At 52.9% G+C, this 13,784-nt stretch overlaps 2 protein-coding genes across 3 annotated transcripts; one reads left to right on the plus strand and one right to left on the minus strand.

Moving 5' to 3' along the window:
• Positions 1-1,046: 1,046 nt before the first annotated feature.
• On the plus strand, positions 1,047-2,064 carry LOC124688528. The gene is made up of 2 exons (XM_047222197.1): positions 1,047-1,673; positions 1,907-2,064. The coding sequence occupies exons 1-2, from the start codon at positions 1,208-1,210 to the stop codon at positions 1,984-1,986; spliced, it is 546 nt and encodes a 181-aa protein (XP_047078153.1). The 5' UTR covers positions 1,047-1,207; the 3' UTR covers positions 1,987-2,064.
• Positions 2,065-7,508: 5,444 nt separating this feature from the next.
• Positions 7,509-11,971, minus strand: LOC124693261 (bZIP transcription factor 23-like). 2 transcript variants are annotated; one of them, XM_047226737.1, is made up of 5 exons: positions 11,111-11,971; positions 10,575-10,646; positions 9,843-9,872; positions 8,278-8,354; positions 7,509-7,836 (listed from the first exon to the last, which is right to left on the minus strand). In XM_047226737.1, coding segments are annotated over exons 1-5 (1,041 nt in total). In that variant the 3' UTR covers positions 7,509-7,835. The 2 variants fall into 2 exon arrangements, with proteins under 2 accessions (XP_047082693.1, XP_047082692.1); XM_047226736.1 differs by lacking the exon at positions 7,509-7,836 and having other exon boundaries at positions 8,111-8,354.
• Between the last annotated feature and the right edge of the window lie 1,813 nt (positions 11,972-13,784).

The following is a 13,784-nucleotide window of genomic DNA, read 5'->3' on the forward strand; positions in this document are numbered from 1 at the left end:
GCTCTGGCCTCTTGCTCCATAGCTCCTCTCCGCTCGATATCGTCGCCTACTCGGATGCGGACCGGGCAGGCTGCCCGGACACCCGGCGTTCTACCTCCGGATACTTGCGTCTACCTCGGCGGTGCTCTTGTGAGTTGGTCTTCCAAGCGCCAACCCACCGTCTCGCGCTCGAGCGCCGAGGCCGAGTATCGTGCGGTTGCCAATGCTGTTGCCGATTGTGTATGGCTGCGGCAACTCCTCGACGAGCTTGGTTCTCCTCCCTCCAAAGCCACGGTGGTCTTCACGTGATAATATCTCAGCAGTGTACATGTCTACCAATCCAGTTCATCATCGACGAACGAAGCACATTGAGTTAGACATTCACTTCGTGCGCGAGAAGGTGGCTCTCGGCGAACTTCGGGTCGTCCATGTGCCTACTACTCGGCAGGTTGGTTGATATCATGACCAAAGGACTACCTACGGCGTCTTTTCAGTCATTCCGGTCCGGTCTCTGCGTTTTGCCAAGCGCCAACGTATCGACTGCGGCGGGGTGTTAACGAGATAGCCTAGTTATTGTTTAGATATTGTCAATATCTCTAACCGAATCACGGCCTGATCTTGCTATTCTTGTTGTGCAAGACATGTGCTGTTTGTAGGCTATTTATAGCAACGATTCCTATCAATGAAATCAGTTGCCCCAAACCGAGTCTTCTCCTGCCGTCGTAGCCTAGGCTCCTTCATTGCAGATTTTTCAATTCTACGCCATTCGATATTTCTCTTCCATCCAGTAGCCAGCCAGCCAAGTGGTACAATTTAATGGCTAATTAAAACCCAGGCAGACGCTGATTAGGCATGTCCCAGTGAACACAATTACTACAAATTCAAACACCCAATTCGAATTTGTTTCAAAAAGCTAGACGCGAGGAACCGAGTTAAATTCCCGGCCGTTCTATCGCTACCCCGTGACCCGAATAAATAGCCCAACAATAACTACCCTAGCCTCGCCAGCAGTTCGAAATCCCACCGTTCGTTCGATCCGTGCGGGCGGCCGCTATATAATCGCCGTTACGTCCGCAGACGTCAGTCGCCAGCAAAATAGAAAAAGGAAGGCGGCGGCGGAGGACCGAAGATAAATTCCGTCGCGGCCGCCTCTGCCTTCCCCCTTCTCCCCCAACCAGTCCCAACCCCGTCGCCGCGTCGCGGGGAGGAGGAGGCCGGCGGCGGCGCCATGGAGAAGGGGTTCGAGCGCCACCACCACCTGCTGGGCGGCGGCGGTGGGAAGATGAGGGGCGCGGCGGGGCTGATGGGCCTGCAGAAGCAGAACTCGTGGTCGCCCGACATCGAGCGGGACGAGGCCTGGGAGCGCCGCCGCCGCGGCCTCATGCGCCGCGCGCCCTCGTCGTCCTCGCTCAGCCGCGCGCAGAGCGTCACCGACGACGACCTCGACGAGCTGCGCGGCTGCCTCGATCTGGGCTTCGGGTTCGAGCTGCCCGCGTGCGCCGCGTGCGGCGAGGGCAGGACCAGGCTCGTCGAGACGCTGCCCGCGCTCGACCTCTACTACGCCGTCGCCGTCAAGGGCGGCGGCGGCGGTGCGGGTACGGAGGGGCAGTGCGCGGCGCCGTGCACCTGCGGCGCCTCGTCCGAGGCCTCCGACCCGTCGCCGATCGGGAGCCCCCTCTCCATACTCTCCCCAGGTACATACAGATACCCGCATCTGCATTATCATCTCCGCAGCAGTTCGATCTGTAGTTCCGGTCAGCAATTACGAGTTCTGAACTTTCTGTTTTCTGTTTGTGCTGTTCTTCGATTTGTGATTAGTCCTGAACCAACCGCGGTAGAATTTCGATTTGTGATTATTATTAGTCCGCCCTGTTCTTAGCGATTCGAGTTTTGGTCTGACTCTGTCTATGCCTGCCTGTTCCTGCAGACGACCCGCCGGAGACGGTGAAGATGAGGCTGAAGCAGTGGGCGCAGGTGGTGGCGCTGTCCCTGCGCAACCGTTCCTGAACCACTCACCGCACCTGGTTCCAATCTTGCGTCCGGAGGAGGGAGAAACGAATAAAACTCACAAGAAAAGAATCCTCCCTGCCTGCCTCGAGAAGAAGAACCAAAGAGAAAGAAACGCAAGGAATCTAGGGTTTGGTGCCGCATTCGCACTCGTACTACTGCTATCATCTTGAACCAGCTAGACGCTAATCGACTTTCCTCGCCCTGTCACATATAAATTCACCGCGACTGAATCATCATACTTCTGCTGCTCTGCTCCTCTGTTTGTTTCTTCTCCCCCTGATTCGCTAGCCGCATTGCTTCTGTTAGTTTCCCCCCCTAATTCGCATCGTTCTGTTAGTTAGTTAGTGGCTTCGATCCCCTAATCCTGGCTGTACAGCATGGCGCATCATAGTATCAATCATCAAGAGGTAGTACCTAGATTAATTTGCATTTCCCAAATAATCAATTGTTGGCTGGTAGGCTGGATGGAGTTGCTGTTGCTTGTTTTGCTCTCTAGAAAACTGATAAACGATGCTGTCATCGGGTAGCTCACCCGATCTTCCCACTGCTCATCACCCGATCAACCAGCAATCAGGAGCACACGCCAATTCATTTGACCAAGCAATCAGCAGATCTATTCAGATCATCAAGCAACACCAACACATACTTTCTGTAATTCGTCATCAATGGTTTATCACCCAGGGTTTTCGTCGGGATTTTTTAGAGAAGGATGACGACACGCCGGTGCGGCGCAGCATATCCTTCCACAGTGCCAAACAGAATTATTTGTGCACCCGTATAGAGAATGAATATTTCTCTCGCGGATGTGACGGGACAGGCTGTGGTCCGTCTGGACCCGTATGGGAGGAAATGTGATGGAGAGTTGGTTTAGTTGGCTGTCCCTCTCTGTCGTTTTGGCACGACGAGCTGTCTCTACCTAGTTGCTCACCTGCCCTTCCACCCCCTTCCAGTTCTTCGCCATGCGACCTACTGCTAGATTCTTCTTGCACTTCAACGGTAGATGTTGAAATTGGCACCATTTTGGTCATCTCTACAGCCCCGGCCATTTTGGACACGCGACGTATTCATTTCGGCTTCGTTTGGGTTGATGCAAATGTTACTTTTTGATAAATTTTATTGATAAAAAGTTTAATTTGCATAGGAGTGAACAAAACAGAAAATATAAATTAAAAAATATAGCTAGGATTCAAGCCATGGGCGCCTGGTCGACTTCCCTGAGGAGCGACCGGAGTTGTTGTCACTAACCTGCCTTGCGCCAGCATGGACTCATGCACCTAGGTGCCAAGGCCCTGCCACTTGGCGAGCTCAACGAGCTCGCTCTAGGCCATGGCCAACTACGTGGCCTCCTCCTCGGTTAGCTCTGGTGGCTGGATCTCGGTCCGGGTTGATGATGGGTAGATGGGGCAGTCCACCACCATTGCCCTTGTTATCTTCGTCCTTTTCCTCGGCGTCTTCGTTGTCGAAGAGGCCATGACCTAACAGCCGGTTGATGCAGGCCACATCGCCTAGGTATCACGCTTGGCATCGCAGGTCGAATACCCCACACGCCTAACCTTCCTCGGTTGTAGCTGTCCATCAGGAAAGGCCGAATCCTATCACAGATCGGGTGGGAGGATGAACGGGCGGCAGCGGATCTTATCCTGCAGCTCTCGATCCTCCCGCAGCACGGGCAACATGGGCACCTGCCATGAATTTAGCAGCCAACCTCCGCGGAGGTTGTAGAACATGTCTGTTTGTAGCTATACATCCAGCGTGATGGCCGAATCCTACCACGGATCGAGCGGTAGGATGAACCGACGGCAGCTGGATCTCATCTTGCCGCTCTCTCCCCTCCCACATCATGGACGACACAGGCACCCTGCCGCGAATTCATCAGCCATCCTCCATGGAGGTTGTAGTCTAGCCACGATACAGGGAACCAGCGTGGTAGAGCTCGCGTGCGTAATCCTCCGAAACGTACCGGTGGTTCCTCTCCTTGCGGCCTCCATGTGACGAGTCGGCCTCATTTGTCGTTCTCTGTCTTGCGGAAAGGCCAGGACTTGCCCATGGTGGCGCTCGGTGGTCTGTGGAGGAGGGGAGGATGGCGTGGGCGTGGGCGAAAATAGCCACGGACGCTCGGCTTAAAAGCAAGGGCGCGCGCCTCACTATCAATGCCTGGCCGGAATGGATGCGCCACACCGAGGCGTAGAACTCCAAGCGAGGGCCATTAACAAGGCGCAGAAGACCGTAGCGGCGCCCGTCCGCCTGCACTGATGCTCAGAGAGCGCTGGCAGGTGGATCCAAGAAACCTAGGCTCCGACATATGGATCGGACCGCCGGAGATGGTCATGTTCGTGTTCCATCTTGTACGATGATGGCAATCACGTCCTGAGTCCTGGCCGAACCGTTGGCACTGTACATTTACACTGCAACGGATATTCGCTTCAGCTGGTAGTACGTGCAAGCAGGCACACGGCACGGCAGCACGGTAACCGGCAATCATGATTTTTCCAGTACCTATCGGACATAGTAGTAACTTCATCCGTTTGAACCGCAACGTAACCCATCCAGTACACCTTGCGGTGAAACTTCAGTTTCGCACCTGGCATTTGCTATAGCAGTAGGGCCGTTCTGCAAGCGAGCCGTGCACATCAGGCAGTTCAGCCTCGCAATCGATGATGGGAGTGATAGGCTGATAATTCCAAGCTAACACATCTGCTGGTCCGATCTGATGGGGGAAGAACATGGGATGCCGCCACCCCGCGATACTGTAGCACGTGTCTCGACAGCGAGTTATCAGTTCATCGACTGATCAGGGAATAGGATGGCCACGAGGGCGAAAACGGCGCGCCTGCGTGTCGGGTTTGTGGCCAGATGATCGCCAGGGTGTCCCAGCCACGAATACCAAACCAGGTGTTGTTCCGGCGAAGTGCCGGCAAGCACCGACGATGGGTTCCACTCAGGTGAGAGCATCTCCAGTCGCGTCCCCCAAACCGTCCCCAAACCGCGCCGGATCGAGCGTTTGGGGGACGTGTTTTGTTCGTGCCGCGTTTGGGGACGTCGCTCCCCAGCCGCGTCCCCCAAACGCCGCCCCCAATCAGAAATTCAAATAGATGCATTCAAAAGAGATCGTTCCCGCCGGTTCGTCGCGATCGGAGTAGCGGCGATCGATCAAAGTGCGGGCGCGCGATCATATTACGGACCGGTGGTGCATGCAAATTAGAAGAAGGGGTTGGTCGACGGCGTCGTGTCCCGAGTCGACGCGAGGCCGTCGAGCACGACGACCTCGTCGCGATCGCCTGTTCTGTGCATGGTGCGTCCGCTCCGTCGCCGACGCGGAGGCCGACGCGAGTGTAGCGCGATGAAGACGCGTCGGCCTCGCTCTTCTGCCGTGCCTGCGCCGCCGCCGATGCCGATGCCGGCTGCCGGGGCCGCCGCGTCCGCCGCCGCCATTTTGGCTTCGATGTCGTCGAGGATCCGGCCTTTGAAGAAGTTGTGCGCCGCTCGCGTCCGGGGAGACATTCCTCCGTCGACGTTCTCAGCAGGGACATGTCGTCCCTGCGTTTCTTGAGCTCCAACTTCTCCTCTTGCCTCTTGAGCAGCTCGGCCCACCTTTGGTCGGCCTTCTTGTCGCGGGAGATAAAGGTCGAGGAGACGTCGGCGAGGCATTTCGTGATCGACGCTGCGTCTTCTCGAACGACGCAGCGCGTCGGCCAAGGCGGCCTTGGCAGCCTTGTTGCCGATAGGACGCCCTGCCGACGTTGCCGGCGACGCGTCCGGATCAATGGCGTCCTTCCCCTTGGACAACGACGAGCGCGTCAACTTCCATTTCTCATTCACTTTGAGCTTGCCATAGCAATGCGTCGGCGCGAACGGCTTGTGACCATCCGAGTACTTGGCGTACAATTCCATAGCCCGATCAAACTAACCAAAGAAAGCAGAGTCATTTCATCGAACACAATGTGGGCGCTACGGATTATGGAAGAAACGGTCGTACCCGGTTGGCCGACGTCGGCGCCGCGCTGTCGCCTCCGGTCTCTAAGTCGTGATGGTACCCATGGAAGGAGTTCACCGACGCCTCGGATGATGGCCCATCGCGTCGACATTGCCTTCTCGGCTCCTCTTCATTGGCACTTTCCGGTGAGTCGGCGTTGATCGGCTTGCGCTCATCGAACTCGGCCTTGATCCTCGCCCAATACTTCCCGCCTTTTTGGTTGGCGCCGATGATGGAGTCATGGCTCGCCGTCGCCCACGACTCGCACGGATAAAGATCTTCCCGGAACCGTCCACTTCGGGCCTCGTGTGCCCGACGCCTTCTTCTTCTTCTTCTTCGTCCTCACGCCGTCCGCGTCTACCTCCACGAGATCATCGTCACCGGCACCCTCGTCGTCCTCTTCCTCGCCGCCCTCTTCCTCGCCGCCCTCTTCGTCCTCAACGTCGTCCTCCTCGTCGTCCTCCACCCCGTCCTCTTCCTCGTCGTCCTCCTCCTCCACCCGTCGTCCTCCTCGGCACCGGCGCCGTCGTATTCGAGCGGACCCTCGCGGCCGGTGAAAAGGGCCGCCGTCCGGACCGGGTCCCGGCTCGCGTTGCTCGTACGCCGGGGAGTAGAGGTTGTTGGGGTTGAAGCCGCCGTGCGGCGGCGCATCCTGGTAGTGCGGCGACAAGTTAGGCGTCACGCACCCGGGAGTGGCGGAGGGGCCGTCGTTGTAGAAGGCGGCTTGCGACGGAGAGAAGACTCCCGGAACGTACACCGGCACGTTCGTACTATATGGGCTCGCGTTGGTGGCGGCGATACACCCGGCGATTATGCGGCGGTGGCTGGCGCGCCGCCGGAGCCTTCTTCTCCGGCTCCGCCGCCCTCGCGTCCTTTCCGCTCCGCCGTCGATGGCTTCCGGCGCGGAGCAATCTTGCTGCCATTCATCTTCGGTCATGCCTTCGGGCTTCTTCTTCGCAGCCGGCGCCTTCCGCGGCTTCGCGAGCGGCGCTTTCGCCCCTATCGTCGCATTGCCCGGCGGCTTCTTGGCCGCTTTCTTCGCCATCTTTTTGGGGGCTGTCGGCGGCGCCATGGAATGGGGAGAGGGTAGCGGCGGCGGCGGGTGCACGGCGGGAGGGAGAAAGAAATCGGCGGGATAGGAGAAATGAATCGGCGGCAGGATATGTTTTGGGAGGCCCGTGCGCGGCGGTATAGGCGCGATTTGGCGGGAGCGGCGGGATTTGGCGGGAGTGTGAGACGAATTTTCCCTGTGCCGGCCGACGGGTCGGGCCCGCGTCGGTTGGCCTCGCTTTCGTTGTGTCCGGCGTCCCCGGTGCGTCCCCGTGGGACGGGGACGGGCTCGGGGCGCCGGACACCGTATCGGGCGCGCCGGACAAAAAAGGGCTTTGGGGGACGCGGCTGGAACGCTTTTTTTGTCCGGCGCGCCCCAAATCCCTTTGGGGGACGGTTAGGGGGACGCGACTGGAGATGCTCTGAGGCTCGAGAAATGAAAACGTTAGATGAAGGATCAGAAGTTTCCGTGAATATAAACTTACTTATTCCTATATGTTGGTTCAGTAATTGTGTGTCGGCCAGCCGGGAGATGGGCACGGCAGCACAAGGATAATACACAGATGTTTTACAGCACGAATGGTTGTGGTTCTACATGGCCAGTGCCATGGTTTATCAACACAAGATTACAAGATTCTATCAACATGACAGCGATGACACAAACCTACAGCAGCAATGGCGTACAGTACATCCCAGCCGGCAGTCTGACCATAGTTTTCCCAGAACTCAAATCTAAGGTTGGTACAAACATAGCAGTTTGTGCTTACCAAACCGAGACCTCACCAGAATGTCTGTCTGCACATCAGGGCGCAGACATCTCCACTCTGCAAGCATGTAGCACGACTCAGCAGGCGAACACAGAAGAAAATCTACAGATGCTGCTTCAGAGCACAAATGCTTTTGATTTCACAAGATAAAGGGTCATGGTTTCTGAGTACAAACTCATCTGATCTAATATTTTGTAATGCTCTCAGCAGAAAGTAAATAGAAATGTAATACTGTACTAATGTAGTATCACACACGCCAATCCAACACATGAACTCACTGTGTGGACAGTGGACCATGGTTAAACAAATTACATACAAACAGCTAAAAACCTATCTGTGAATATCACTGGCAGTCTATCAAGCCTAGGAGTCTGAAGCATCGGATCAGTGGCTGCTCTACAAGCGCAGCTCCTGGCGACTCTGAATGCACCTAGCACTATGTATAAACTGCGCACGAGCTTGAAAGTAGTGTTTTCTAGTTACAACTCTTCAGCTTACCAAGGACCCGTCAGTGTCCTCCGCAGGCAAATCCTCTTTGATGTAGGTCCAACTTGCCGGGTAATTTTCTCGAATACCTGCGAAAACCATTCAAAAGTTATGTTAGGGCTAAAAGTATCTCCTTAAGGTTAAGGGCAAAAAGGCAGCATCAGAACAGAACGTCATATAACAATACCAACAGAACAATGGAGGAGCAGTAAGTTCATTAAAACTAAAAAAAACTAGGTTCAGCAAAAGAAAATATAATTATCTAACACCAAAAAACAGCAGAAGTTGCATCCCTTTGTGTGTTAATTAAACATAATTATGCAGAGTGGAACCTGGAACAAGAGTCTAAAGGCTTTGTACAAGTGTGCAGTCGATCAAAATGCACAAAAGAAATTATTGGTCCCGACGAACTCAAGGTCCAAAGAAACAGGTGAGGCCATAATCTCTTTCTCGGAAGAAGAGTTCACAATAATCGACCAAACAAAAGTGAAAACAGAAGGTCCGGATCTTAAATAAAATGGCTTAGAAATTTCTCATGATTAGATGCGGATAATGATGTGTGAACTTCTTGCAGAGTTCAGCAAAAGATCTGCAGGTAACTAGAATTATCATGATGAAAACTTGGACAATCTGGGAATGGAAGCCAGAAAACGAGAGAGTTGTTAACAAGTCCTATTGGTTATCATGATGAAAATAACTGGAATTGTTATCGTTGGCAGATAAGAAGTACCATTTCTGACAGGAACAGCTAATAATGCACACTTGAGTATAGAGGCTACACTGGGGGGAAATACAACCTAGTGACTCTTTTCAATTGGATGGAAACATCTATAGTTAGAGGCAAACATTTAATCTCTGGTGTGAAAACAGTACTTGTATAATTTTTGTTGACCCTGCCAAATGTTTTATCAGGCTAAGTTAGTAATATAGAAGTCATCAAATAGTTGTTGAGTCAGAATAAAACACTGAATAAAAAACACAGGTATCCTTAGAATATAGAACCAGGGTCAATAGATGAACCAAGTACTACGATAATCGTAGAGCCAAATTCATTGCAGTTGGCCGATCAATTCAAACATTTGTAATCATTTTAAGCCACTCAAATGTTACCACCTAACCCCTGCTGTGAGAAATACTATCAATCACATCCACATCAATCTTTGCCTTATCATTCTCCAGTTCCCACGCTTAACTTCATCAATACGGCATGTTAAGTCAAGTACAAGATAATAGTTTACAGATATAACTCTGTTTCAGTAGCTGTCAATGAGACTATTATTTCCCATTCAATCAGGTGTATCAATACCACAAGTTTGGAGAACTTGTATTTTCATACTAATATTGCCGAAGCTTCCCGTTGTGCATCATAGAGCAAAACTATATTCACGACGTTGACAGGTTGATTATAAATTTGTAATACTTCATGAAAGGGTATCCATGATTACAGGTCAAAAATATTTGCCTTTATACTAGTTAAACAAAACAGTGCCCATGGCACTGGTGTGTTCTGTTTTTATTGAACAGGTAATTAGTATTAGTCGAGCGAAAGCAGTTTCTTCAAAATGGTAGGCAATTACCTCATTCTTTTGCCTCTCTAGCATCTCCATCTGCACATTAAAAGTAAAAACATACTAGTTAAGCAGACATGCCTTGCTGAAATCAGATGGTTTGAGTAGCTTTATCATAGTAGAAATGCCATAGGTAGGTCTAAGAACAACATGTTTGATTCATGTGAAGGTTTTCCTTCCATTTCCTCTATGAACTACTTTGGTAACAGAAGAGTGACAGGTTGGAGAATGTATGAAGAGAACACAAGAGGAAATAGTTACACGTGCACGTAAAGTTTATAAGTACTAGTTTAGTAATGGAATATTTGGTATCAAATAAACTACGTGTCCATATAGGATTTCGTTTGTCAGACAAATGAAAAATCATCTTGTACCAAGCAGATAAGTAAATACTCAGCACTTGAAAATTTTGAAAGCTGCCACATGTACAGCCATGATTTTCAGTTTTGGGACTTCACATGTGACTGTTGAGACGATATTATACAAGAAATACACTGCAGTCGAAAACATTTTTATGTTTGTTATCTCTTACAAGGACTTTGACTTCACTTAGTCAAACGCTGCAGAGTGACTAAGATCTATCACTACAACTATAAATGTCCAGGTGGGGATCATCCAGATTTTTTTTTCTGATAAACCGAGATTTGGAAGTGCCCAGAGAAGAAGTGTACCACGTGGTGATCAACCAGAAGTCAGCTACTCGCAAATATAAGGGAGTGCTAGAATGCGCAAGCATCACACCTGTTTTCTCTGCAGCTCCTCGTTCCGCTCTTTAAGCTTTGCCACCTCAGTCTCCAACTCCATCATATAACTCTGTTGCATATCAGAAGGCATATATTTAGTCTATATCGATTTTCCATGAGTTATGGAACCTCGACAGCAAGAATAAAATTATTCGTGTTGAAAACAGTTTTCACCTAGAGTTGTTAGTGTTTTTGAGCACTGCGGCTATGCAAACAAGATCTGGCTTGTGCGTGGACTTTGTGATTTAGCATGTTGTGCATCGGTGTAGCTTAAAAAAGAAATTCGCACAAAAAAGAGGCTGATATCTCAACAGATCGCATGGCATCACCGTCGTGCTAGTTTTAGTAAAAAATAATTGTTCATATCAGAAACAGATCTGAATAGGCAACACGTGTCACCGCTAGGAAACAAAAACTATTTCGGAACACGCAACGTGTCACCGGTAGGAAGCAAAAGACATGGCAAATCAATTTGTTATGGACAATAATAGTAGGAGTTATCACGATAGCAACAGCAAGAGGAATAGTGTTCACCTGTTTCCTCTGCCTGGACCTTGCTGCGGACTCCCTGTTCTTGATCATGCGGCGCTGGCGCCGCTCCACGACCTTCTCCATGGCGGGCGGCTTCCTGCCCCTGAGGCCGCCGTTGAAGACGTAGGGCATGGGCGGGGGCGAGAGCGAGGAGAGGTTGAGGCCGTCCATGCCGCCGTAGCCGTTGGACATGACGGGCCTCGGCGAGACCGCCACGTTGGCCCCGCCGCCGCCGTTGACGCCGAAGGGCCCGGCCATGGACAGGGACAGCGGGTTCACCATGGGCGCGAACATGTTGGTTTGTGGGAACAGCATCTGCGGCTGGGGGCGGGCGGGGGGTTGTGGTGGTGGTGGCGCGGAGACGGGCGGGGGGCCAGGCGGCATGTCCTCGCGGACGACCCCGGCGCGGACCAGGAATTCCTCGAGCGTGACCTCGCCCAGCGTCTGCTGCCGCTGGGCGGGCGAGGGCGGCGCCGCGGCGGTGGTGGAGGCGGAGGGGTTTCCGCCGAAGTAGATCATGTCGCGCCATACCTCGTCGACGGTCTTCTGGCTGAGCGTCCTGGGCAGCGTGAGCGAGCCCTGGCGCTGGATGGGCTGGTCCGGCGGGGCGGCGAGGGAGGTGCCGGCGGGGTTGGGTGGTGCGCCGGTGATGGCGTGCGACTCCTCTGCGGTCCAGATGCTGCGCAGCAGCTCGTCCATGTTCATGGACCCGAAGTCCTTGCCGGGCCCGCCGAGCGCGCTCTGGAACTCGTCGAAGGTGAGGGAGTAGACCGAGGAGCCCTGGCGCGTGAGCGGCAGCGGCGTCATCGGCGGCAGCGGCTGCGGTTGCGGCGGCGGCCTGCCGCTCCCTCCCGGAAAATCCATCGCTCGGAGTAGTCGGATCCGGTCGGTGCTCCCGCCAAATCCAAGCGGATCGAACCCCGGGACCCAGAAGCTAGAGCTCACGTCACTGGCTCAGTCACAGGTGTAGGAGCTCTGGCCAAACAGCTGCGCCCGTGAAGTGGCGATGGGGAGCAGCTCGAGCTCTGTTTAAAGCGGGGAGGACAGGAGGACGGCCGGGCTGGATTAAGTATGGTTGGCGATGCCAAATTTAGCAAGAGCAAATCCAACTACTGGTTAGAGCTAGCGATTGGTGTGAGGGGGTGGAGAGGTGGAAGAAGGTCGTTGGCCGCTGGTGCGGGGGGCGACGCGACCACGACGGCGAGAGGTTGGGGGGAAGGAGGAGGAGGGACAGGTGTTGGCCTGCAGGAGCCGTGCGGGATGTGCGTTTTAAAACGTCGCCCCACAGCGACGAAACGAAAGCCCAAATCTCGATTAGTGCGCGCCGGGTAATAAAGTACAAAGTTTTTGCCTCGCGCACACGGCGCTGCGCACACAGCCGCATCCCCACCGGTACTCGGCAGGATCTCCCTCGGCTGCCGCGCCGGCGCTGGGGGCAACGAGGCGTGCGGTGGGAACCGTGTGCGTGGGTGGGGTAGGTGCGTCAGTGGGTGTGTGGGATCTGGGGGTGGGCGCAGTGGTGCGGGATAAGGAATTTGATTGGGTGCTGACCAGTGATCGGAACGTGGTGGGGCTGGGGGCGCTTGCCAGCGCGCAACGTGTCGGCCTAGACGCGAGGGCGATAGGTGGCGATGGGACGGCCCGCCCAATGGGGGCGCGCGAGGTGGGTGCATCTGGGCGGATATGGACAAAACGAACGGACGGTCGGATCGGCCTGCTCACCCACCGGCCAGCCGTTGACGGGACGTGGTGCGGGCGGGCTGCGCGACGGCGCGAGCCGGGTATGACAGGATGGGCCTCAGCCGCAAGAGGCAGAGGCAAGATCTTGGTGAGCGCCGGTCGCCGGCCTGTGGGAATCTGCGTGGCCCACGAGAACATTGCACCGAAAATAAACCCTTTGAAAGTCACAGACTCACAGTCAAACTATATTTTTTGATTTTCTAACCAAATACCGTACGGGCGGAGTGAGGGTGGTGAGCACAACCCCATTCTCGGTAGAACTCTCTATTAGGTTTACCTCTTGCACCAAAAAGAACATGTATCAGGATATTCCTTCCAATCAGCGTATTTCAATAGTTAAGTATACGGCGAGTATGGTTTTGCGAAACTATATAAAGTACAGCATTATTCATTCGCTGTCACATGTCAAAACTCAAGTTTAAAGGCTGAACCAATATTTGCGGCAAAATGTGTTCTTTTATCACTAGCAAAAGGATTTTTTTCGCGAACATTAGAACTACAGATTAAATCATGACACATTAACTAGTGTTAAGGGGCACAAATGCATGGTTGAATCATGTGATATCCTTCTTAGTGAAGACGGTCTGCTGAATTATATATTAATACAAAATGTCAAAAAACATTTAGTGAAAATACGAATTAGAAAAAGGGTTAAAAAGTTTAATATAAATTAGTCTCTTTGAATGACGTTCCCACGGAAGAAATGTCCCTCCTCCGAGGGTTAAGTTCATCTGCATAGTTCCCATTTTACCTCAGAGACAATGATATGTTCCGCTATTTCGTCTGTGAAGAAAACGACCCTTGTAAAATGATAGAGCGGTGAAATAATTGCTCATTTTTGGCAAGCCTATACTAACTTGATCAGAATATGTTTGAGATATGTCCAAGAGGCAATAAAAAAATGATTATTATTATATGTTTGTGTTTATGATAAATG

The sequence above is a fragment of the Lolium rigidum genome, chromosome 2, assembly GCF_022539505.1.
Source record: "Lolium rigidum isolate FL_2022 chromosome 2, APGP_CSIRO_Lrig_0.1, whole genome shotgun sequence".
Taxonomy (NCBI): domain Eukaryota; kingdom Viridiplantae; phylum Streptophyta; class Magnoliopsida; order Poales; family Poaceae; genus Lolium; species Lolium rigidum.

Bases quoted from the DNA above. Each gene is read 5' to 3' on its own strand.
- LOC124693261 (XM_047226736.1), bottom strand. From the start codon at position 11,971: ATGGATTTTCCGGGAGGGAGCGGCAGGCCGCCGCCGCAACCGCAGCCG. The intron at 10,647-11,110 runs GTGAACACTATT...GATATGCAACAG, and splicing joins GGTCCAGGCAGAGGAAACAG to AGTTATATGATGGAGTTGGA. The intron at 8,355-9,842 runs GTAATTGCCTAC...TGGTTTTCGCAG, and splicing joins TAGAGAGGCAAAAGAATGAG to GTATTCGAGAAAATTACCCG.
- LOC124688528 (XM_047222197.1), top strand. From the start codon at position 1,208: ATGGAGAAGGGGTTCGAGCGCCACCACCACCTGCTGGGCGGCGGCGGT. The intron at 1,674-1,906 runs GTACATACAGAT...CTGTTCCTGCAG, and splicing joins CCTCTCCATACTCTCCCCAG to ACGACCCGCCGGAGACGGTG.